Source organism: Numenius arquata, chromosome 17 (genome assembly GCF_964106895.1).
Source record: "Numenius arquata chromosome 17, bNumArq3.hap1.1, whole genome shotgun sequence".
NCBI lineage: Eukaryota > Metazoa > Chordata > Aves > Charadriiformes > Scolopacidae > Numenius > Numenius arquata.
In genome coordinates, this window is record NC_133592.1 from 3063491 (window position 1) to 3085721 (window position 22231).

Below are 22231 nucleotides of genomic sequence, written 5' to 3' on the forward strand. Positions count from 1 at the left end.
AGAGCAGGGGCTGGGGGCAGCGAGGGACAGACGGACGCGCAGAGAGGGGCTCAGCAGGGCAGAAGCAGATGCCCAAGCAGACCAGAGCTTTTGCAGCTCAGCAAATCTGCTTCGGGGGGGCTGCTGTCGCCCGGACAAGGTAGAGAAAAGCATTTTGCTTTTTTTTTTTTGCAGCCAGTGGAGCCCGGCACGGTGGGCTGGGGCACTCACCATCTCCTCCAGCTGGTTCTGGATCTGCCTGTGGACTTCGGCCATCTGGAAAAGCACGTCTCCTGCAAAGACAAGATGTGGGGAGAGGGGCTGAGGCACCGAGCTCAGGGGAGACACCCCATGGCTGGGGGAGGCAGCCCCCTGCAAGAATGGAGGGGTCCCTGGGTGCTCCTGGGGTACCCCCATCTTCGGGGAGCTGTAGATGAGCAGATGAATATCTAAGACACTTGGACAAACACGTACATCTCACGTAGCATGAAGGGAAACGAGGACGAGCAGCAGCAGGACCCCAGCACCCAGGGGTGGCCCTGCCCATGACCCATTGTGCCATCGGCCACCCTGGCTACGGTATGGCTCTGCCCATGCCAGCCCTCAGCCTGGCCATAGGGACGTGACAAAGGAGCCAGAGATGATGGGACCACAAAAGGTCCCTGATCTCAACCTGATTCACGGCCCAGCTATTGAAGGGAGCAGGTGGAGTCGAGAGAAGCTGCGCTAATAACTGAGAGGGGAATTTAAACAGCCCCATTACAGCCAGGAGCTTTGCCCGATGCTCTCCCAGCCGCAGCAACAGCCTAGAGCCAAGCACAGGGCACCCCTGTCCCTCTCCCCAGCAGCAGATCAACACAGCCCTGGGACTCTGGCCAGGTCACGGGGCTGCAAACGGAGCTAAGCCCTTGGTTAATATTTGCCTCAAAACCACCGGACCCGTTCACCCTCGGCGGCTGAGCCGTGCATGGGCAACGAGGGCAGAGCTGTGGCACATGGTGGCAAACACCCCAGGTCATTCCCACGAGCGGCCGAGGGATCCCAGCCCTGCTTTGTCTCTTCCTTTAATTTTTCTTTTCAAATGCAGAAGGCATGGAGTCACACACCCACCGCGCTTTTCCTGGGAGGAAGGGCAGTGTCCGGCCCCGGCACAAGCCAGACTGGAGCCAGACACACACACACACACACACACACACGAGCTGCAGCAGCATCTTTTAGGAGAGGAGCCAGCGCTACCGTTGGACTAAAAGCCTGATCTCCAGGGTCAGAGCAAGCTTTCAGGGAGAGCCGAGCCCCGTCAGCTATTTGTAAGGGCTGAGTTAAGAAGGTCTTACTTCCAGCGTGGTGGGTTGCAGCCTCCCCAGAAGCTTCCAGCTGACACAGAGATGTTTGCAAACTGAAAGCCAGGAGCCCTGTCTCCAAACTGCCCCTGTCTCAGGGCTCAGCGCCAGCAGGTCCCATAGCTGGTGGTGGCTGGGACACCCCCCCCCCCCCGGCACCCCCAGGGGCTCTCCAAAGGGACACAGCATCCCACACCCCGTTCCAGAAAAAGCAGAGCAGCGCCCGGGATAACTCACAGTCCCAAAAGTACAGCCCATACAAACGTGCGTGGAGCTTTAAACGAGAGAATAACAGCCTCAGGGATGGGAAACGTGATGGGAAGGGGACACCAGCCCCGGAGTCCCAGGAAAACGTGGGGGAGGAGATGCTACAATGCTCCTGGGACTGCTCGAGGTGGAGGTGGCAGCTCCCAGCAGGGATGAGCCTGGGAACTCAATGGGGATCTGGGGATGAGCAGCCACAGCCTTAATCCCACCCAATGGTAGGTCCCCCTTCCCCAGTGTGCACAGCCCCCCTGCAGCTGAGACACAGAGCCCAGTTTGCTTCCCAGAGGAGCTGCTCCCTCCTGTCCTGCTCCAGAGAGAGCCCGGCCCCGGCAAACACTGCTGTTTTGCTGTATTTAGAGAGTGAAGGAAAATGCGGGACCTCCTGGGACAGGTCCATCCCAGGCTCTGTGTCCTCTGTGCACGGAGTCAAACCTCAGCAGCGGAGACTGGGATGAGCCAAACCAGCATCTCGCCGGTGCAAGGGAACCTCCGGGACCCTCGTTCAGCACAGAACCAGTCGGTGCGCGCTGGGGCCAGCCCCAGCCAGCCTGTCCCCGGCACACGGGCCAAACGCCGGTCCAGTGTCAACACCACCAGCCCATGGGGAACGACCCGGCCCAACGCCTCTTTGCTCTTGTGGCTGAAGCAATTTGTACTTTGCACCATACACCGTGTCTCAAAAAACTCCAGCAAACATTAAAATCTGATCCCTTTTTGTCCTTGGCAGGCACAGAACCGGCTGTGGCACCAACAGGCGCCCGGCCAGTGCCAACCTGCTCCGTGGCCACCATCTCCCCACGTCCCTGCTCGGCAGCTCCAGAGAGCAGCGATGCACAAAGCGAGGAGGTGACAGAGGAGGCTCCACTTCTTTGCCAGGAGGAAACCGTGTGCTGAGATTTCCGCAGCCGCTGCTGAACTAACTTTTACTGCCTCTTCGCAAGGTGCTGAGCAAAGCGGGGCTGCCCCCCGGCGCTCACGGCTGAACGGGGAGGTGCGGGCAGGGGGTCACCACCAGGAAATTGCTCCCCGGTCGGGCTGCGGCAGCTCAATCATGGGAAGTGCACAAATTCCCACTGCAAGGAGGCAATGACGTAACGCCGTCGCTTGGCCGAGATCGTTTTTTCAGGAGCGGATCAACGCAAGGGTGGCTCGCTTATTCTTTCCGAAGCTCGCACCACCCCCTCTCCCTTTGGCTTCCCGTTTGGCTGGGATGGAAATCCCATCTGAGAGCACCGGCACAGGGCTGGCTGGCCACTGAGCTCCCAACCCACCCAGAGAGTGGGGACCAGGGTGCTCAAAAGTCATACACGTCCCCAAATCCAGCACTGGGTGCCCCTAGCCCCAGGACAACCCTGCTCTGCTCCCACAGCATTCCTCACCCAGGGAATTAATCTGTCCCCAGCAGATGTGTATGCATGGGGCACCTCTCAGCAGATAGACATCTTTTCGTTCAGACTTTCTCCTCCACCACCACCTCCTTGGCTCTCACCGCAGTGAGAGCACGGGGCGTTCCAGCCCCACATCAAAGCAGGTAGCGATGCGAAGCCTTCCCCAGCCCACACAGTGTCCCCAAAGCTGCTCCGTCTCCCAGCCGGGCCAAGGGGACAGTGTTGTCCCCCTCATCCCCGCCATGCTCCCCTGCCACAGCCACTTTGCCAGTGGTGTGGCCAGCCTGGTGCCAGGAGCAGCTCCAGGTGAGCACAGCATCGGTGTGGGAAGGTGGCTGGATGCCTGCCTGGAGGCACCAGAGCTTCCTCCGGAGCCTCTCCCCAGGCTGAGACAGCCCAGCCGGCTCCCAAGGAATCAGCTCCAGGCTTCCCGTGGCCCCCGCCGGGCAGCAGCAGGATTTGAGCTAAATCCCCCCCATAAATAGCAGCTGCAGCGCGGTGTGAATTCACAGGCGGCATCTCCGACACCCCGATGCCTCCCCACCGCGGTGCTGCTTCCCCCCTGCGGAAAGGCTACAAGACCTCGTTAGGCATTAACAGACATTTCGCCCTGCAAACGCTCAGCCTGGCCCAGCCTGACAGCAGGGGAGAAGTTCAACTGTGACTTAAGAGACGCCGCGGCAGTCGGGAAGACCTGAAATATCTCAGGTCCTGGCTCGGCGGAGGATCCGTGCACCGACGGTGGGGACGGCCAAGCGTTGGGGGATGCCCCAGCCCGGCAGCGGCACGGCCACCCACGCCACCGGCGTTTTGCATCAGCTACCAGCGGTATTTGTACATTAAACACGGCAATTACCGCCGGGCAGCAGCGGGGCAGGGAACAGGGCGAGAGCCTGGGTCACGCAGCAAATTGTACGGAGAAGGGCGAGCTCCGTACTAGCCCTGCTGCCAAAACACACATCCCATGGGACGAGAAACCCAAGGTTTTAAGTGTCTCACCGAAGCCCGGAGGCAAAAATAAAGACAGGGGGAAGGGCAGGAAGGCAGAGCGAGGGCTTCACCTGCCCGTGCAGGGCTCAGCACACCTCTCTGCAAAGCACAAACAGGCAAGGAGGAGTTGCTGTTTACGTGGGTCTGACTCACAGTATCGCTCCGGGAGAACTATAGGGGCTATTGTGGGCCCTTCCCTACCACACCCAGCCGGGAACGGGCAAACAGGTTGTTCCACATCCCTCCATTCGCTAACATCCCTCCCATCTAACATCCCTCCCATGCCTATCGGGCACCGCAAAGCCCCGCGAAGGAGCCACCTGCCCCTCCAAGAAGGCAAGGAGCAGGAGGAACCCACCTCGGGGGGCGGTTTGCTTTTGAATTTTCAGAGCCTAAGGATTACTTTTTTTTTTTTATTATTTCTTTTTTTTTCCCATCCCCTCTCTCCGGCTACATGCGAGTCATTTTTAATATATAAAAAAAAAAAAAACCAAACAATGCACTGGAAAAGGAGCCAAACTGCTCCGAGCCAGAACATGTTGATGCTTGTGCAGGGCTGAAGCAGCTCAGCTTGTCCTACAAGGGCAGTGGGAGCCGGTGGCCGGTGGCCACGGGACCGGCTCCCTGGCTTTGCCAGGGAGCCGGTCCCGTGGCCACCGGCCACCGGCACCCACTGCCACAGGCATCAGCCATCAAGATCACTTGCTCTGGAGATCCAGATGCCAAATAAAGAGAGAGAAAAGGATAAAAACAAGGAGCCCCCGGCAGCTCCTCCATTGTTTGGCATCATGGTGGGCTTCCCCCTGTCCTGTAAAGGCCGGCAATAACTCTGCTGGCCCATCGTGCCGTGTGCCGAAGATCTCACCAAGCCAGATTTAAGGCAGAAGCAGGCTACAGAAAGCTTCTGAAAGCTTTTTCCGCCCCCTCCCCCCTCTCTTCCCTCATCTTAAAGTTGGGCTGCGATGATGCCCTCATCATCGCAGCCCAACGCCTCATCCCGATGAGGCGGCTCTGGCTCCATCAGCCCTGACGTTCCACGGCGAGAAGCCCGGGGGAAGATGTGTGCCTGCGTGTGCCGCGGGAAGGGTACGAGTGTGGGGAAACAAAATAGGCTTCTCCACGCTGATTCATCTATTTCCTCTTCAGACAAAAAAAAAAAAAAAAGGTTTCGCTTCTCACCGCCCCGAAGGATGGTACCCGGTTTGTTGGTGTGATATGAGCGACTCATCAGCATTATATATAATGATCAGCTCTCTTTGCAGCCTCTGCTTCAACCCACCCTGGCAAAGCTTAAGCCGTTTATTTATTTACTTATTGAGAGACAAGGTAAAGAAAAAAGTAAGAGCTTCCCGAGGCCGGTTCAAGGACACACCTTCACTAATCGGCTCCCTCGGGCTGAGCAGTTGTCACTGACACCTTTGCCGTGGACAGAGAGACCTGGGTGACCCGTGATGCCCTGTGCACCCCCGACACGGACAGACCATGCATCTCTATCATGATGTATCATGACATACAGACCAGTGAGTCCCTAGTGCCCAACTGCTCTGGAAGGAGCTGTATCAGTGGCAGAGGATTAATTAGCACCCAAGAACACGGCTGCACCAGCCTGGAGCTGCCCAGCTCAGACTCCCAGGAATGGATCCGTCCTGCACCCCAGCAGTGCCAGGAGGGACAGCAAACCACACACCCCCCACCAGGACCCAGGGCTGGCCACACAACCAGGCTGTGCCCTTTCCTACCATCTGCCGAGCTCTCAGCATCACTGATGGACAGCAGAAATCACACACGTGGCCCCTACGTCCCTCCCGAAAGACTGGATGGAGCATCCCTGCAGGAGCTGGTCCCGGGCTCAGTGCCCGGATACGCAGCAGGTAGGCATCCCTGGAAGATGTCACCACCGAAGGTGAAACCCAAACCTTCCAGACAGCTGGCTACGTGTTAGAAACTCCAGCCAGGCAACATGCTCTTCGCAGATGCTCGTTTAACAACCCTCCACCATTACTTACCCAAGCACAGGTTGGTGAGAACAAGCCTACTGCTACAGCAGTCTGCTCCTAATCAGAAGATTTGAAGGCAGCAAAAAGGCAACGCAGGCAGCAGAAGAGCCCCTTTCTGAGGTGGGCAGCGGTTTTTAAGAGGTCTTTCTCATGTTTCTGCACCTTTAGCAATCCCATTCCTACAGGTTCCTTCCCTAAGGGAACTACACACAGCTTGGAGGCAGAGTCCTGATTTTCTGGAACAATTTCTCTATCAAGTTAGGCCTTTCAACAGAATCACAGGTGGAAACACAGCTCCAGAGCATCCATCCTTCCACCAGCACAAAGTTGTTACCCACAAGCCATTAAGCACATCGTTAAGTCCATTTTTAAAAGGATCAAGCAACAAGATTACCACCGCTCTGCCACCCAGGAGCTGGTCTCCACGGGCAGAGGGACCTCACTGCAGGGACACCAAGTCACCCGTCACAGGCAAATATTTCCTGGAGTTCAGGTTCGGTGTTTCTGGGCACTGGTCTGGCAGGTCCCCAGCAGACATCGGTCACCACGGCCACCACCAGCTATGGTGGTCCCCGATCACACACCGAACACCATGATGACCTTTGACATTTGCAGGATCTATATCTGCATCTCCGCTGCCGCAGGAAGCATCTACCCAAAACAACCGCAAATCCAATTAACAGATTAATCCCTCTGCCCCGAGGATTCAGCGCAGCATAAAGCCTCCAAACCACACCGAGAGGAGGGCCAGACCCAGGAGCTGCAGTGAAGACGAGAGTCTGAACTTGCCCAGGCAGCCATGGACATCCCACCAGCCCGGGCTGCTCCTCACCAGGAGCTGCCCCATTGATCATCCCACCAGGGCACAGGCTGGTGGCACCCTGGTTCTTTGGCAGCATCACAGACAGGACCAGGCTCTGTGCCCAGCTCCAACATGCCCAGTGGAGATGGCTCTACCCCACATCCCTCCACGATGCTCATCAGTGTTTTTAAAAGCTCTTTGAGAGCTGTCTTGAAGCCCAGCATCCTCCACTGACACCAAAAGGCTCCCCAGAAGAGGGCTGGGCCATGAAGGTGCCACCAGCCCCGATTTTATCATGCAAATGGTGTACCAGAAGAAAGCCATTATCTACCAGAGGCTCATTTCAGCTCAACAATGGAAGACTAATCACTGCATGTCTTGCCCTTTCATAGCACCATGCTTCAGTCAGAGCAGGATTTACTAATTCAAGAGGACCTTCCAGAAAAACCAACCCCAGAACAAAACCCCACCTCCAGCCCTGGAGGAGTTTCCTGCAGGTGCTGCTCAGCCCCAGTGTCCCACACGCTCCCAGCCTGCTGGAAACAGCCCTCGGCTCCGCTCACCGGGAAAGTACATCTTTTGGGAAGGAAAAATGCTTTCCCATGACTTTGTCATGGTCTAGTTTTAAAGGATGACAGAAGAAACATGTTGAGTAGCATCCAAGGCACCTAAGCAGGAGCCAGCCAAGGGCCAAAGTCACCCAAGCACTTGCACGCGTGAACTCCTTGGAAGGGTCTACAAAGTGTTCCCAGACCCAGCCCAGAGCAAACCTTCACTGAGCAGACACACAGCGTTCACACTCTTCACACCAGCTTCTCGGCTTCCACAAAGGCCCTGCAGCAACCACTGGAGATGTGAGGAACAGCATAAGGAACCCCTCTCAGAGGAACCATGGGGATGGGTTGAATCCTCCAAGGACCAGAGACGGGGCAGCAGCGCAGAGCAGGGAGGGGAGCAGCTTTCCTGTGACACCCCCCCCCCACCGGCAGCGATCCAGCTCCCAGGAACACCACGGCAGCGGGGTTCAGACAGACGGACACCCCTGCCCAGACGCTTGCACCCAAAAACTCCAGCCACGGAGCCGATTACAGCTCAAGTACCTCATTATTGCCAGGTTTTCCCTTACCCCCCAGGATTATCCCGTCTACACACAGCTGCTAAAATCTGATGGAGAATTTACCAAAAAAAAAAAAAAAGTGAAGTGCTAAGCAGCTGGTGAGCAGAGACTCAGGCTCGGGGGTAGCATTGTTGGGCTGCTGACTCCTTCCAGCAAGAGAAACAGGCAGCATCACCACCATCACAGGAACGTGGTTTTAAAAAAAGCCAGCACCGAGCAGCCAGGCCACCCAGCCAGGGACCAGCCACCGAGGGGCAGTTTTCCAGGGCCCACCATAACCAAAGAGCAACTCCTTGGAGTTACAGGTACCGCAGGAAAGGTGATGACATGGGAACATGTCTGGTTTTGAGCACCGATGGCAAGAGCCATGGCAGTTCTCCCAGCACAGGGCAGCTCTGACTGTTCACCCAGCTCCTGGAGCGCTCCCGGAGCTCCTGGTCCCTGTCACCCAGGGGGTCCTAAGTCCCCACAGCCACCCCAGCACAGGAAGCATTACTGCAGGACAGCTAGGGACAGATGTGGACACCTTCATCACCTCTTAGACAGGGGATCTGCAGTATTTTTATGTTCTTTTGACACTTCCCATCCCAGAAATGGCATCAGAAAAGCATCCACATTCAGAAAAGAAAGGGTTAAGGGGGGGGGGAGGAGTGGGGGAAGATATGGAGATATCTCAGATTCTTTTCTGTGGAGGCTGGAAACAGATGCAAGCTGCAGTGCCAGCCAGAGCATCCCAGATCCTGCTTGACCTCCGGGAGCAGCTTTCCCTGTCCCGTGGCTCGCGGAGGAGACCAGTGGTGGGGGCACAACGTTAATGCAAGCAGCAGTTACGGACACCCCCATTTGCTGCTGCCTCTAGGAAGGAATGAAATAACCCAGAGCCAGTGCTCCTTTCCGGCACTATCAGCAGTCACGGCACAGGGGCCGATAAGGTAAAGGTGTTCCCAGGAACAGCCGTACCTTTGGCGAGCTCAGCCCCCATCTAAAACATTTTTCAGCCCCTGTTTACACACCCCGCCGGGAGGGGGTTGTGTCCCCAGCTCTTATCAGCTCCAGCAAACTCCAGCCAGAAATTTTATCTTAACTTTCTTCTGCAGGGAGCAGCTGCCACAATAAATATCAGCAAGATCAACAAAGCCAGAGGTCCTGGGAGCAGCTGCCCATCAGGGCTCCGGGCTGAGCAGGAGCTGCCAAGATTTTCTCCTTCAAACCCCCTCGCACCCAGTGGGGAAGGTGTAGAAGCTTGGAAACATGTTGAACCAACCCCAAAATACTCCAGCCATGCACCGAGTGCCCATGGGGAGGGCAGAAAGGATGCCTGCTGGCACATCACCGTCCTTCGGTGAGGAAGCAGGACCACCAGAAGACACCAAAGCCAGATTTTAAGTGGGAGCAAAGCCTGGAGCTGCTCAGAAGGGCAAGGCAGGGTTTGTGGTCCCCAAGCTCCTGCCCTCACACGGCTGAGCTGCCTCTGATAAGGGTTTCTCGAGCTCTCACTGCCAGGACAGAGATGCTGCATCTTTCCCCACTCCTAGAGAGGCAGAAGAGGCAGCCCTTGGAGATCGAGGTCTGCACAGCCCCTGCAATCTCAGTCCCTGCATCCATCGCACACACGGCTCTTTTGTTTTATTTATTAAACAGAAACAGATTGCTATAGGCAGCTTTAATCTGAGTGATAAAATCGGTTTCCATAGACACTTACTGCTTCCCCATGAAAATTCAGAGGCAGGCAGGGAGCTGTGCGGGGCCGAGCTGCAGCCGCCGGGGTGAGCGGTGCCCGACACGGGGAAACCGGAGCCTGGCCCCTCCGAGGGGCTGCCCACCCACTGCCTCATCGGCCTTTAGAGTCATTTCAGCTCAGCCTCTTCTCTGTTAATTGACCTCCTCGGAGAGATGGCATTAATGAGGACGGTTTCCCTTCCTAGCACAGTGATCTGGTGAGCCAGACCCGCAGGAGGGACTGGGAGGAGAAGGAGGAGGAGTTCACCTGGGACTGCAAAGGCAACGAGACCAAACCCCACCTCAGCCCCACCAGAGGCTGCAGCATCCCTGGGGGGAGCCGGGAGAGGAGCCACCTCCAACCCCTTCTGCACAGGGAAACAGCAGCTCGGGGGGAGAGCACAGGAGCCTCGTCCGAGCGATGGGCAGACTGGAAAGGCAGCTCCCAAATGACTTACCAGAGGAATAAATGTAGGAAAGGGAAAGGAGGCGCCGAGCATCACCGCTGTGATCACAGCATCACACCTGCTGTGCTGGGACCTGGCACAGCCCTCACTCCACAGGGCGCAGGGGGGCAACCACAGCCTGCTCTGGGCAACGGCCACTGTGGGAAACGTGCTCCAGCACCGCTGACCTGCTGATCCCCAGCATCATCCCCCTCATCCCTGCTTCATCCCCTTCACCGGAGGACGAGGGCGGGCAGCGCTGCCCCGGCTCCCAGAGCAGAACCTGCTGCTTTTGGTTCCTGGCTTTGCCAGGGAACTGGTCCCATGGCCACTGGCCACCAGCTCCCGTTGCCACCGGCATGAGCCCAGCAGCTTCTCCTTTGCAAGCCAGCACCTCCACCAGAGCACCTCCTTTGCAAAGCGAGATGAAACCACCGCTCTCCACAAACGCTTCCTCTTCACAAACACCACCAGCTGACAGTGCCCCAAAATCCGGACACTAAGAATAGCAGGCTTTTTTTTTTTTTTTAAGCTACATTAACAGCAAACACTTTTACCATTCGCATGAGGCTGGATCAGCTCCATATTAAGCTTATCCCCATCAACAGCAAAAAATCTGGTTTCATTCCTGTGCTCAGAGCCCGCTCCAGACTGCAACTCCATTTAGCAGTAAAATTGGTGTCTTACCCAATTCTTTCGATCCTTGGCTTTCGCTGGCCAACTCTCCCATCTTAACCAGAGCATCAAAGTATCCTTTTGCTGCGTATGTCATGCCTAAAAGCATCAAAAAAAAAAAAAAAAGCAGGTTGTATTTTCTTTAAAGGCTATGAAAACTTCTATGGCACTGAATAGATGCTAGACACTAAAATAGACAATACTTCAAAGGGCTTAACCCTACGGGGAGGGACTAGACAACAAACAGAAGGAAAAAAAATGAGGGAAGAAAGAAAAAAGCTCAAGCAGCAAGATTACAGGGCTATTTAGGAGGGAAAAAAAGGTACGTGTAGGACCTAAGTGGTTTTCATTCCAGTGTAACCATCAGCCTGCTTAATGCTGCTCAGAAAAAAAAAAAGTCACTGTGGAATAATTGAATATCACAGACTTTCATTATAGTTCAGTCTTGTTTGTTGACATTCCAGCTACACACTCCACTTTAATCAGATAAGCAGGGGGTTTCCTCTAATCACGAGAACATGTTGTACGGCTTCAGCTCAACACTGTCAAATTATGTGCTGCAGCCGCTTCCAGCATGATTTACTCATTAAGAGACTTCCTTCAGATGCCCCCACAAGCTCACAGATCCACAGTAAGGGATGACCAAAGACAATTTTAAAAAATTACAGGAAGATCTTGGGCTTCAAAGCGTATTCACAGCAGGGATGTGAGAAAAATAGAAATCAAGCCATTGTGCTGGTTATCCACAAAACGCTGCCGTTACTGTGCCCAACTTAAGCTGTGATAAAGCAGCACGTTACAGACTCCACCACCCCGGTAATTAAAAGCTGCATTATCAGTGTAACATTTGAGAAGAACAAATAAAAAAAAAGGACAGTCCCAAGGGCAACCTCTTCTCCCCCGTCAGACCCTGCCTTCTCCTCCCTCCCCTGCTGCAGGAGCCCACCCCAATCAGGCACCCTGCTTCGTTAGCATCATTAGCAATAGCCGGGAAATGCTGGTGAGGGTGTATGAAATGCCCCATCCCTGGGGGAGCAGAGTCCACAGCCCCTGTGCAGTGGACCGGGATGGACGGGCACGTCCCACGTTACGGCCAGTTGATCCATTAAAACCTGGTTAAAAACAGTACCCAGAACTGGGTGGACAGGAGCGAGCAGGGGAGCGCAGGAGGTCTGCGGCTCAAAAACCCTTCACTGAAACATCCAGGAGCCTCATTTGACTTGTGGGAAATAAAATTTGCCCCGGGCGCAAAGCAAGAAGGCACAGATCCTTCCCAAAGGATTTCAAACACCGCCGTTTAAGAACATGAGACACCAAAATATTTTCTTTTTTTTTTTCCTCCACCGGTTTAAGATTATGACAGCCTCTTCCCTTACAGGCGTTTTCACGGAGCCAATTAAAAAAATGAAAGCCGAGAGAGACGTGCAGCACAGCTCCGCAGCGAGCAGAGCCCTCCCTCTCTGGGGTGGAGGAGAGCCTGCCTTAAACCTCCTCAAAACCCAGCCAAGGAGGGCCCAGGCACTACGTAAAGTCATTTTAAGTCAAAATAGTCCATTTTTGGTTTTCATCAATTCGTATTTTACTTTTGAGCATTTAAATCTACACCTCCCTGATGGCTCCCAATAGGGCTCTCTATTCCCAACCAAGAGCTGCCACCAACATTTTTAGGTTTCTTCCTTCTCTCCCAATCCATTCTTCTGGGCAATTTGAACATTTCAGTAACACACCTTTAAATGTTAGTTTAAAATATTTAGAATTAAGATTTTTAAGTTAACATTTAAAGATCAATTGATCGGGGAGATGTAGTTGTTACCCAGTTGCCACCCAACGCTTTCACACTTTGCATTTTTGCAAAGCTTTGCAATGAGGTCCAAGAACCATCTCCCCAGTTTCCTCTCCCAGGGAAAAGGAGTACCCCAAGCTGATTTTCCAGCTTCCCTCCCTTCCGAGGTCATGCTGTCCCATGGGACCCTCACCAGCCTGGCGGCCCCCAGCATCTCAACAATAAACACATCGCTTTCACTTACTTGCTAAGGCTTTTTCATAGGTCTTCCCCATAGAAATGAAATTCCTGAGGCTGGGATTGAACTGCTCCATGATCGTCTAGAGGAAAGAGAAGAACATTGCCAAGGGTTAGAGGTGGTGGGGAACTGGACAGAGCAGCTCCGCGCTTCCTGGGGCTGAACTCCGTGCTCATAAATGCAATAATGGAACAAAAAAAAGTCCTCCCACACGTCTCACCACTCAACCCGGGCTTCCCCACATCTGCAAGAAGACACTGGTTTTACAAGAAGCCTTAAGTATATCTGTGTCTTGCAAATAACACACAAAAGCTTTGGTCCTACTGGCCTGGAAGGGCAAATGTTCTCATTTTGGGCAAGTCAAAAGTATGGGATGGGGTCAGTGCAGAATAAGCCCAACACTAAACCAAACACGATGGTAAGAGCTGTTGAACAGAGCCAGGAATCAGCTGAATGCAACAGCCCGCGCTGCCACATCACACCATGTCTCCTTCAGCCCTTCGCAAGAGCCTTGGAGGCACCTTCACCTCTCACCAAGGAGAGCCACTCCAGAGGACCATCCAGCTCCAGCAGGTGACGATGGCACTGCCCTGACACCAGGAGAGAGCAGAACCCACACACAACAGAGTGGGGAGATGCCCCAGATCCTCCCTTGATCTCACCGCTCCACCGAGGAAGACCAAGCTTGGGTTTTGAAGGCCATGAGGAAGAGGGTGACAAAATGGCTCTGCAGTGCCTCAGTGTGAGACACCTTGTGTAGGTGCTTCACCATAAGAGATAAGGGAATGTCCCACACCAGAAAGTTATCAGATATAGCAAATATAACCACCATAATAACCAGAAGTGGCTGTTTGAGCCAGCAGGCAACGGCCCTGAGACCAACCATGGAGTTGACCTGAGCTCGGGGAGATGATGTCCCACCCCTGGGATGGCCTCGGAGAGCAGCATCAGCTTGGTCTACAGTGGACAAGCAGAAAGGGCTGAGGAGCAGGATTCGAAATAACCACCAAAGAGCCAGAGACAGAACAAAGCCACCATCGTCCCCACCGAGCTGGTGCCAGCCGCGGCTGAAGCCACGTGTGAGGAATTTACACCTCGGTCTCAAATCCCTGGGTGTCACTTTCCACTTGCCCATGACGGCAAACGTTAGGGTGTTGGTGAACACCAGAAGCACTGTCTGATGGTTTTTCCTCCCTCGCTTTAAGGTCCTTATTTAAACATGGCAGGGGGGGGAGGAAAGGAATAATCGGATCACAAAGAAGAAGGGCTCTTTGTACGTTTGGCACCGCAGCTCCTGACCCTCCCCTGCCAGAGCTATTCAATCCCTGGCGCCGATAGCATCTCTAAAACCAGACACCCATTCCCAGCCCAGTCCTGGAAGAGACAACAAAAATCTCCATTCTCTCCCTGAAAATCCTATCTCTGGACTAAGCCTGGCCACAGCCGAGCAGCCCCGGAGCCGGTCCCACCTCGGGGACAGCCCCTCACCAAGAGTACCACCGGGAAATTAAGTGTAATGCCTAAAATGTCCCCACACACCCCGAGCGGGGATGCGGGGGCATCCCCCCTGGGAAGCGAGGGCTCTGCACCCCCCCCCCCCCACGCTGGCAACGTCCCATCCCGGGAAGGGGAGGGAAGATGACAGACAGACACTTATGGCGAATAAGCTGATTAAGCATCTGTCACCTCATCCGAAGCTGGCCAAACACTATAAAGCTCATTTTCTGCCTGAGGCATTTTTATCCCCAGTTCCTGCTGCCTGGCCTGGGGAGAGCCTGACAGTTTAATTTCCCTGGGAGGGTGCGGGGCTCAGCCCCCGCCTCCCCCACCTCAAACCAGCCATTTCTTCTCACGTGGGTGAGCAGGAACCCGTGCAAGATGCCAGCTTGGGGCCGGTGACCAGCACGCTGTTGGGGGCCGTCACCGAGCTGCTGGTATTTGCTGGCAGGAGAAATCCTCCTCATCCTCCAGGGAGCACGCAGCAGCAGCCGCCCCGCTCCCGGCTGGAAGGCGGTGGGATGAGGCTGGAGCTCCTGCCCAGCCCCAAGCCACGATGGTCAAGAAGCCACCACCATCCCGCCGCCCCGTCCCACAGCACCCTACGCAGCCCCGCAAAGGGCAGGAGATGATTGCAGGGATCTGACAAGGCGAGCGCCAGGCTAACGAGAAACTCCACCGCTAATTAAGGCTGCGGGTCAAGCTCGGCAGCAACACGGCACACGTGGAAGCTGCTGTGGGGCAGCGCAGAGCAGTTCAGTGAACACGCTCAGCTTGAAAGGAGGAAAATTAACCTGTAGCAACAAGCCAGGTAGCGAGTTGTTTTCCTTAATCGCAGGAGACAATTGCACAGGAGTTAATTAACACCGACGAGGATTGCTCCGTCCTTCCCACCATCGTGTTTAGCTTCGGTGGAAAAAAAAAAATAAAAAAAATCCACCTGCGTTATCCCACCAAGGGGCTGGAGGTGTGGGATCGCTGCCCACGGAGGGGACAGGGACACGTCCCCGCTGCCGGCAGAGCCCTGGCTGCAGCCACCACCAGGCTGGGGCTCAGCCTGAGCAGTCTGCGGCAGAGCAACGCTCATGGAGAAGAAATATTGGCAGAATTTCTGTGGGGAAGTGATTTTTTAAACAGTTTGCTAGGTTAAGTGCAATAAGTGTTTATGTATATGTCTGTATACATGCATACATAAAGTGATTTTTGCAGCAGCGCCTGTGTAAACACACCTCCCTGAAGCACGAAACTTAGCGAATAAGTGATGGAACAGGATCCGCAGATGAAGCATCACCGGTGCATCCCCGAAGCATCATCCCGGTGGCACGGCGGAGTGAGGAACACCGTGCCCAAAGGCTTCATTGCCACCGAGCTGCTCCCTCGATCCGTGGGTCTTTTGGGGGTGGGTGCGAGGGAACAGATTCACGGAAATCCCCTTCCAAAAATTCAGCGCATCTTCCCCAAACTAGAAGGAACTAAATCACGACTCAGCCCCAGCAGCTGCCAGCGCCGCTTGGGGCAGGGTCCTGCTCCCCGCTGACCGACAGCTGCCATTTCAAAGCAATAAATAAAGAGAAAAAAAGCCCCACAGAACGGGTCCCACTGACCAGCTGAAGAAGCGGGAGAGGCAACTCTCTGCCGGCCAAATAAAATCCACAAAACTTTAAGAGGAAGTTTGCTGAAAGTGAGTGTTTTTAAGACATTGTCCGGAGCCTCCAACAACAACAGCCCGGCAGGATGAGGATGTTGAAAAGGGCTCTTCGCTACAGAGATAAAAATAGAGGTTTTTTCAAGCCGCCTTCTCACTCCCAGGGTGGGAAGGGAAGGTGCCTCCGGAACTAACACACCTTCGCATCCCCCACCAGGTGAGAAGCTGAAAAGCCACCAGCTGCTGAGGAGAAAAATAAACATATTTATACTAGATATATCCGTGTCACGGAATACGCTCAACAAGCAATCACCTGGTGCACCCAAGCCAGCCAAAGGGCTAAAAGTGCAGGTCCCACCACGGGGAGGGCAGAGGTGGCCACTGGGCTACAGGAGGGCTCTCCCTGGCTGCCGAGAAGGCGGCGGGTTTGCCAGGTGCTGAGGCAAAGCAAAATTCCAATAACAAAAGCAAATCTGGTTCTCCCTCAAATTTTGCTCCATCAGCACCACCCACAAGTTGTTTGCCTTCCACGCGCCGCCTGGGCAGAGTTTAGAAAAACACAGACCCAAAAAAAAAAACCAGAAAAAAAAAAAAAAACACCCCTCACAACACAAAAACCCAAAACCTGGCAGCGAGAGGTTGAAAGGGCTTTGCTTTGTTCCACTGCGCTCAATTCCCTGGGTAATACCACTCAGCTCTCCGGGATTGGCACGGCTTTATTCAGCTGCCAAAAATGAAACTAATGCAAAGCACGAGGTCTCCAGGACCTAGTCCTGCTGAACCATGTGTGGGGGGAAAAGAGGCAACAGAAAATGAGGTCCCGGTCTCCCCCCTCTCCATGAGACGGCAGGGATCCACCGGCTGCTCCCATGCTGTAATAGGCAGCCCATAAAGTAAAAGTTTAAGTCCTCCCCCAAGAACGAGCTGGAAATGGAGCTGGTTCAGGCTGTATCAGGTTTCTCCTCCGTAGGAAAGACCTGCCCGACACCTCCTTCAGGGCTCTTTAAAAAATTTAAAAACAGGCTGCGCAGTTCTCCCCAAGTCCATCCCCTGCAGCCTCCCGGGGTAGCTCCTAAAACGGAATACAGAGGGAAATAAAGAGTGGGTGCTGCTTGCTCTGCTGGGGCAGGAGATGCCAGTGGCCATGGGCTGCTGGTCCCCCAGGCTCTGCACCAGCCGCAGTGTCGTTGCCACATGGCTGGGACTGGACCTCACCCTGCCATCAGCAACGCACACGCTGCCCTGATTATGGAGCTGTAATTACAGACGACTTCATGTCCAGTCTCTCCTCCACAGGGCCGAGGGCTGGACAGACCAGGATCACGGCGAGGAGACTCTTGGATTCGTCCTGGGATGAGCATCACCACAAACCCCACAGCGTCTACCATGTCCTGGGCTCCTCCTCAGCCACCTGCCCACAGGGGTAGCCTGGGCAGCGCTTGCTGGGGACATCAGGACACCTCAGCCAACACGCGTGATGGACTTTGAGCTAAAAAAACCCAACGTGTTTTCCTAGTACCACTCTTTGCTGCCCGTACACAGCAGTAAGGCACGATGGCCCCATGCGAGACTGATGCTGCACAGTGGCATGGGTGGCTCGGTGGCACCCACGGCTTTCCTGGGCGACTCATGGGTGACAGCAGGACCTTACGTGACCATGACGAGTGCCGTCAGAGGGGGAAGCACCATGGGACTCTCCACCCCACCGCAGTCGTGCTGCAGAAGTGGCTCAGCTATAAGGAAGTTTGTTTTCTAAATGGGTCAGCCCAGCTCCAGGAACGCCTTCATTATTTCTTGTGTTAATATTTAATGCCCAAACTAAGCCCGGCGCTGCCTCCATCTCAGCTTGTCCTGCTCTGGGCCATCAGAAGACAGCCCCATAGCTTTAGCAGCCAAGTTTCAGCTGGGAGGGGAGCCCCGCCAGGCTCGTTAGTGGGGCTGATTGCAATTACTTACAACACACCCACCACCAGGAACAGCCCCATCCAGCCCAAGTCCCCAGTATCTCGATGCACCGTAACACACAAGCGTTTCACAACCCGAGCTGCTGACGGCTGCATCCCGCCCTCATCCCACCTCACCCAGTGCTCCCACAGCTCCCTCCAAGGCAGCGGGAACGGCTGGGCCACTGTCCTCCGGCTGGGGCTTGCACAGCGTCCTGCCCCAAAGCCAGACCAGGACTCACCACAGTCTTTAGCAGAGAAAAGGGCTCAGGAGCAAGGGAATCAGGGGGGACAGGAAAAATCCAGGGTCCCGATCTAAAGGCATTTAGTTTCTACTAAATCACATCAGAGGACAAAGGGACCCCAGTTTCAGGTCTGAACATCTTTGTAACCAGGGTCTGGGCTTGAAAGAAAGGGGAATGGAGACCCACACAGTGCCCCCCCCAGCACCCCTGAGGAACACCTCCCCTCAAGGCAGACCCATCCCCAGCCCCCCCAGGGTTGGGATCGATGTAGCCAGGCCAGGAGGGTCACCCAGCCCCTTCCCGCAGACACCGCTCCGAGGAGCTGGGCTCAGCCAAAGGCTTCAGCCCGATGAGCTCGGCACAGGAGATGGCAGACATGCCGTGCCCCACGAGCAGCACAGCGGGGAAGCCACCACCACGAGAGACTCAACACAGCAAGGCACCGAAGGTGAAGCCAGTGGCTCCCTCCATCCCAGGGAGCAGCATCCCTCATTGGCAGGAGCGAGCTGGGGTACCTTCAGCAAGTCAGGAGCATCCCGCTTCATAACACTTCTTAGTCCACGAGGTTCAGCAACCTGGAGATGTACCACCTCAGCAGAGGTCAGAGACCTCTCTCCCCATCCACAGCAGCACAGGCAAAGGGGCTGGAGCAGCCCCCAGCGCCCCCCCAGCACTGAGCCCCCTGGGAGCACAGACCCTCGCTCCACCCGGGCTCGGCTGCAGAGCCAAGACACCTACAAAGATGCAACCCCGGCAAAAGTGTGGTGTCCCACAAAAACACCACAGCCCCAGGCCCTGCTCGCTATGGGACAACAAGCCCAGCCTCCCCCCAGTTATTACTGGGAAAGGAATTGCCGTCGCTGGACCTGCTCCCCAGTGACACCAGCACCCACTGCCCGTGGGAACACCGGTGCCACCGGCCACCCTGACGTCCCGGTCCCACGCAGGGAGCACGGCGCATGGAACTCGGAGGTGGCGCAGGCTGACGCCGGGGGCCAGCTCCTTCCCCCTCTGTCACACCGCATCGTCCCTCCGCTGCCAAACACACCGAGCCACCCACAATTTCCCTTCTGATTCACTTGAGCAAGACTCGGAGAGCAAGACTCCCCTTCCCTCTGGACTTGGAGATAATGAGGCAAGAGGCTGTTCTGCCGGCAATAACATTTATTACCGCCGATGTGGAGCAAACGACTATCAGGAATTATGCCTGCGTTTGTGCAAGACAATTAGGCTTCGAGTTTGGGGTGCTTTTAAGTAAACACCTCTTCAAACGCGGCGCTATTCATACACCGTTGCAAAACAATCTTCCACGCGAAGGAACAGCTTTAAAATGAAATGGAGGTTAGCCTGTAAACGGCAATAATCTGTCATGAACGAGACAGATTTGTCTTCCAGGGAAGGAAGAATTGCCGGTGCCTCCTTTTCTGCGGGCGGACGGTCCCCTGCGAGGGATGAGCGGTACCCGGGGAGCTGCCGACCCCGCGCCCCGCAGCTGCGAGGGGGTCCGGGGGTGAATCAGCACCGGGGAAGGTGGGATTACGTTGGCGGAAGGTGCCAGCAGCCTCCGTCTCCCTCTGTAATTACTACACATGTGTAGGCAGCTGCCTGTAGTGGCAGCATCGGCGAGGGGGCGGCTGACAGCTCCTCCACCATCTCATTAGCACAGTCACTTCGAGGGCGAGCACTGGTTCTGGAAAATGATTACAATGGGCTTCCCGAGCAGAACGCCCCGGGAATGCCTGCGCGGGAGACTGTGCCTGGCACAGGGAGCTGCCTCCTCCAGCTCCAGACCCCCCAGGGAACCGGCTTGACCCCCTGGTTGACCCCAGCGTCATCCCCCTTCCTGAGGGTTCTCTCCTCCTGACCACAGCAAGGGTCCGGCTACTGAACATGCCAGGAAAGCATGGGCCAAAAAACTTACTTGGTCAATGGGGATGTGAAGCACCAGGGCTGGTTTTGGACTGCGAGACTCCAAAGCTTAAGGAGCTCTGGAGAATCCACACAGTCCCTGAACCTCCAGCCCTCGGGCCGGGCTCCAGGAGGTCACAGAAGTCCTCAAAGAAACAGGCAAACACCGTGTTCCTGCACACACCCCATGCCACACGCCTCCAGAGGCTGAGAAAAGCATCATCTTCTTCAGAGGAGACAAGGCTCCTCGTTCACTGCAGGAAAGGCAGAGTCAGGACCGTCCTCCTCCAGCTCCCAGCGCAGGGACACTGATGTTGGGTAAAACCACGAGATCAGCCTCCGGCTCTGCGTCCTCACTCCCTACACCCCAGCTGCTCCCACCGAGAAATTAAAGTGTCCACTAACTGATGGAGACATTTGGACTCCTCTTGAGTCCATCTTTGGCCCTTGGCGCCCCTGTGCTCCCTCTGCACTCCAGCCAGGCTTCGATGGAGATGGCGCTGCCGCTTTCTCTGGGCCAAGGGCGCTCTGCTCCATCTCTAGACCTGCGGCTCACACAGCGCAGGAACGATGAAGCCGATGGTCAGAGGCAAGAGAAGAGCCCAGCCAGCACCCACCCTTCACCCCTTGTTTCTCAGGGCAACGGGCTACATTTAAGCGCAGGGGTTGCGATGGCACAAGCCACCCCACATGCTCCTTACTGGGCTGCGCCCGGAGAAATTGTGACCTGCTCCACGAACCTGTTATTAGCACAGTTCTTCGAGGACAACACACCTCAACCAACAACTGAGTCACCAGCTCAAACTGTTCCCAGCAACTGTCCCCAGACCGACCCCACCATCGCTCAGTCCAGGGAAGCTCCGGCAGCTCCCGGGACCGAGCGGTGACGGGGACCCGACTGCATTGACACCCCACAGGGCCGGGCTCTGCCCTCCCAGTCCAGGAGGAACCGGCACAGCCATGAGTCAGGCACCTCGGCCACATTCAGAGGGTGGGAGGGATCCCAGACACACAGGCCCCAGCCATGGCAAATGCCGAAGCCCGGCAGCTCCATTGGCAGACCCGCTCTACATTCCCAGTAGCCAAGATTCCGGGTGCCATTAGCTCCATCCGAACATCTGCTGTGCCCCCGGATCCCAAACCCCAAAACCTTAGGACTTCACCACTATATTTTTGTACTAAATTTTTTCTATCAGAGCTTTTTTATTTTTTTTTTTTCTGCTTACTGCTCCCAGGTAACTCAATCTAACCCCTTAAATTGCAGGAAATCATGCAAGCTTTCCAGTTTAACAAATGACATCCTGCATTACATGTTAGGCTAGAAAGGTTTTCTTCGACTCGGTCACAGAACCCAGCAGAGCAGAAACCACTTCCTTCACGAGGAAAATTAAAGCACATAAATTATTTGATTTTTTTTTTTTCCCCTCATGGCACTGGGAGCAAAGCAGAAAAGAAAAAAAAAAACAAACCAAAAATAAAACAAAAAAACAAACAAACCCCAGAAATTCACAAACTCCGGCCGTAACCGGGGCAGGGAAAAGGCTCCGGTCGCTGTTAATCGCCGCCGGAACGCGAGCGGCCGCAGCCCTGCCCCGGACCGAGGTGATTTGGGGACAGCCCTGGGGATAAGGCAAATTCCCACGCCGGCTCCTGTCCCCCGCGGGACCCTGCCCCCCCCCCCAGCTCGGCACCCACGGGAGGTTCGGGGGTCCCCGAGGGGAGCAAGTCCTCGCTCCGGGGCTCCGGCAGCCGCTGCCGCCCCGGCCGGCTCCGGACGCTCCGTACCGGCATCCCGAGCGCATCCCCGGGGACGGAGCGGGGGCGGCCGCGGCGCCTCCTCCCGCCGCCCCCGCGGAAGATGGAAGGGGGTGGGGTGGTGGTGTTTAAAATAAAAGGGGGAAAAAAAAAAAAAAACACAAACAAAAAAAAAACCCCCAAATCAAATAAACGGCAACGGTGCCCCGGGGCCGGCACCTGTTGCCGGTCTCACCTTGTAGACATTCTCGGTGAGCCGGTGCACCTCCTCGGAGCGGGACATGGCGGGCGGGCCGGGCAGCACCATGGGCGGGCGGCGGGGACGGCGCGGAGCCGGGCGGCGGGCGCGGAGAGCAGCGCGGAGCGGCGGCAGCGGCGCCTTTTATCAGCTGCCGGGGGCCGCCGCCCGCCCCGTCCCGCCCCGCGGGGAGGAGCCGCCGAGCAGCGCCGGGATCCGCCGGGGCGGCGGGAGCGGGACGGGGCGGCCCCGGGACGGG

The 22231-nt window shown here is 55.8% G+C and overlaps 1 protein-coding gene across 4 annotated transcripts in view; it reads right to left on the reverse strand.

Moving 5' to 3' along the window:
* BAIAP2 (BAR/IMD domain containing adaptor protein 2) overlaps positions 1-22017 on the reverse strand; it is a 46918-nt gene extending 24901 nt beyond the window's left edge. For 3 of the 4 annotated variants that reach the window (XM_074160413.1, XM_074160415.1, XM_074160414.1), the window contains exons 1-4: positions 21970-22017; positions 12748-12823; positions 10733-10819; positions 211-272 (exon numbers count right to left, since the gene is read on the reverse strand). In XM_074160413.1, the coding sequence (XP_074016514.1) occupies positions 211-272; positions 10733-10819; positions 12748-12823; positions 21970-22017 (273 nt within the window). The remainder of the gene's footprint in view (positions 1-210; positions 273-10732; positions 10820-12747; positions 12824-21969) is intronic. The other variant, XM_074160416.1, reaches the window with a different exon arrangement.
* Positions 22018-22231: the final 214 nt, after the last annotated feature.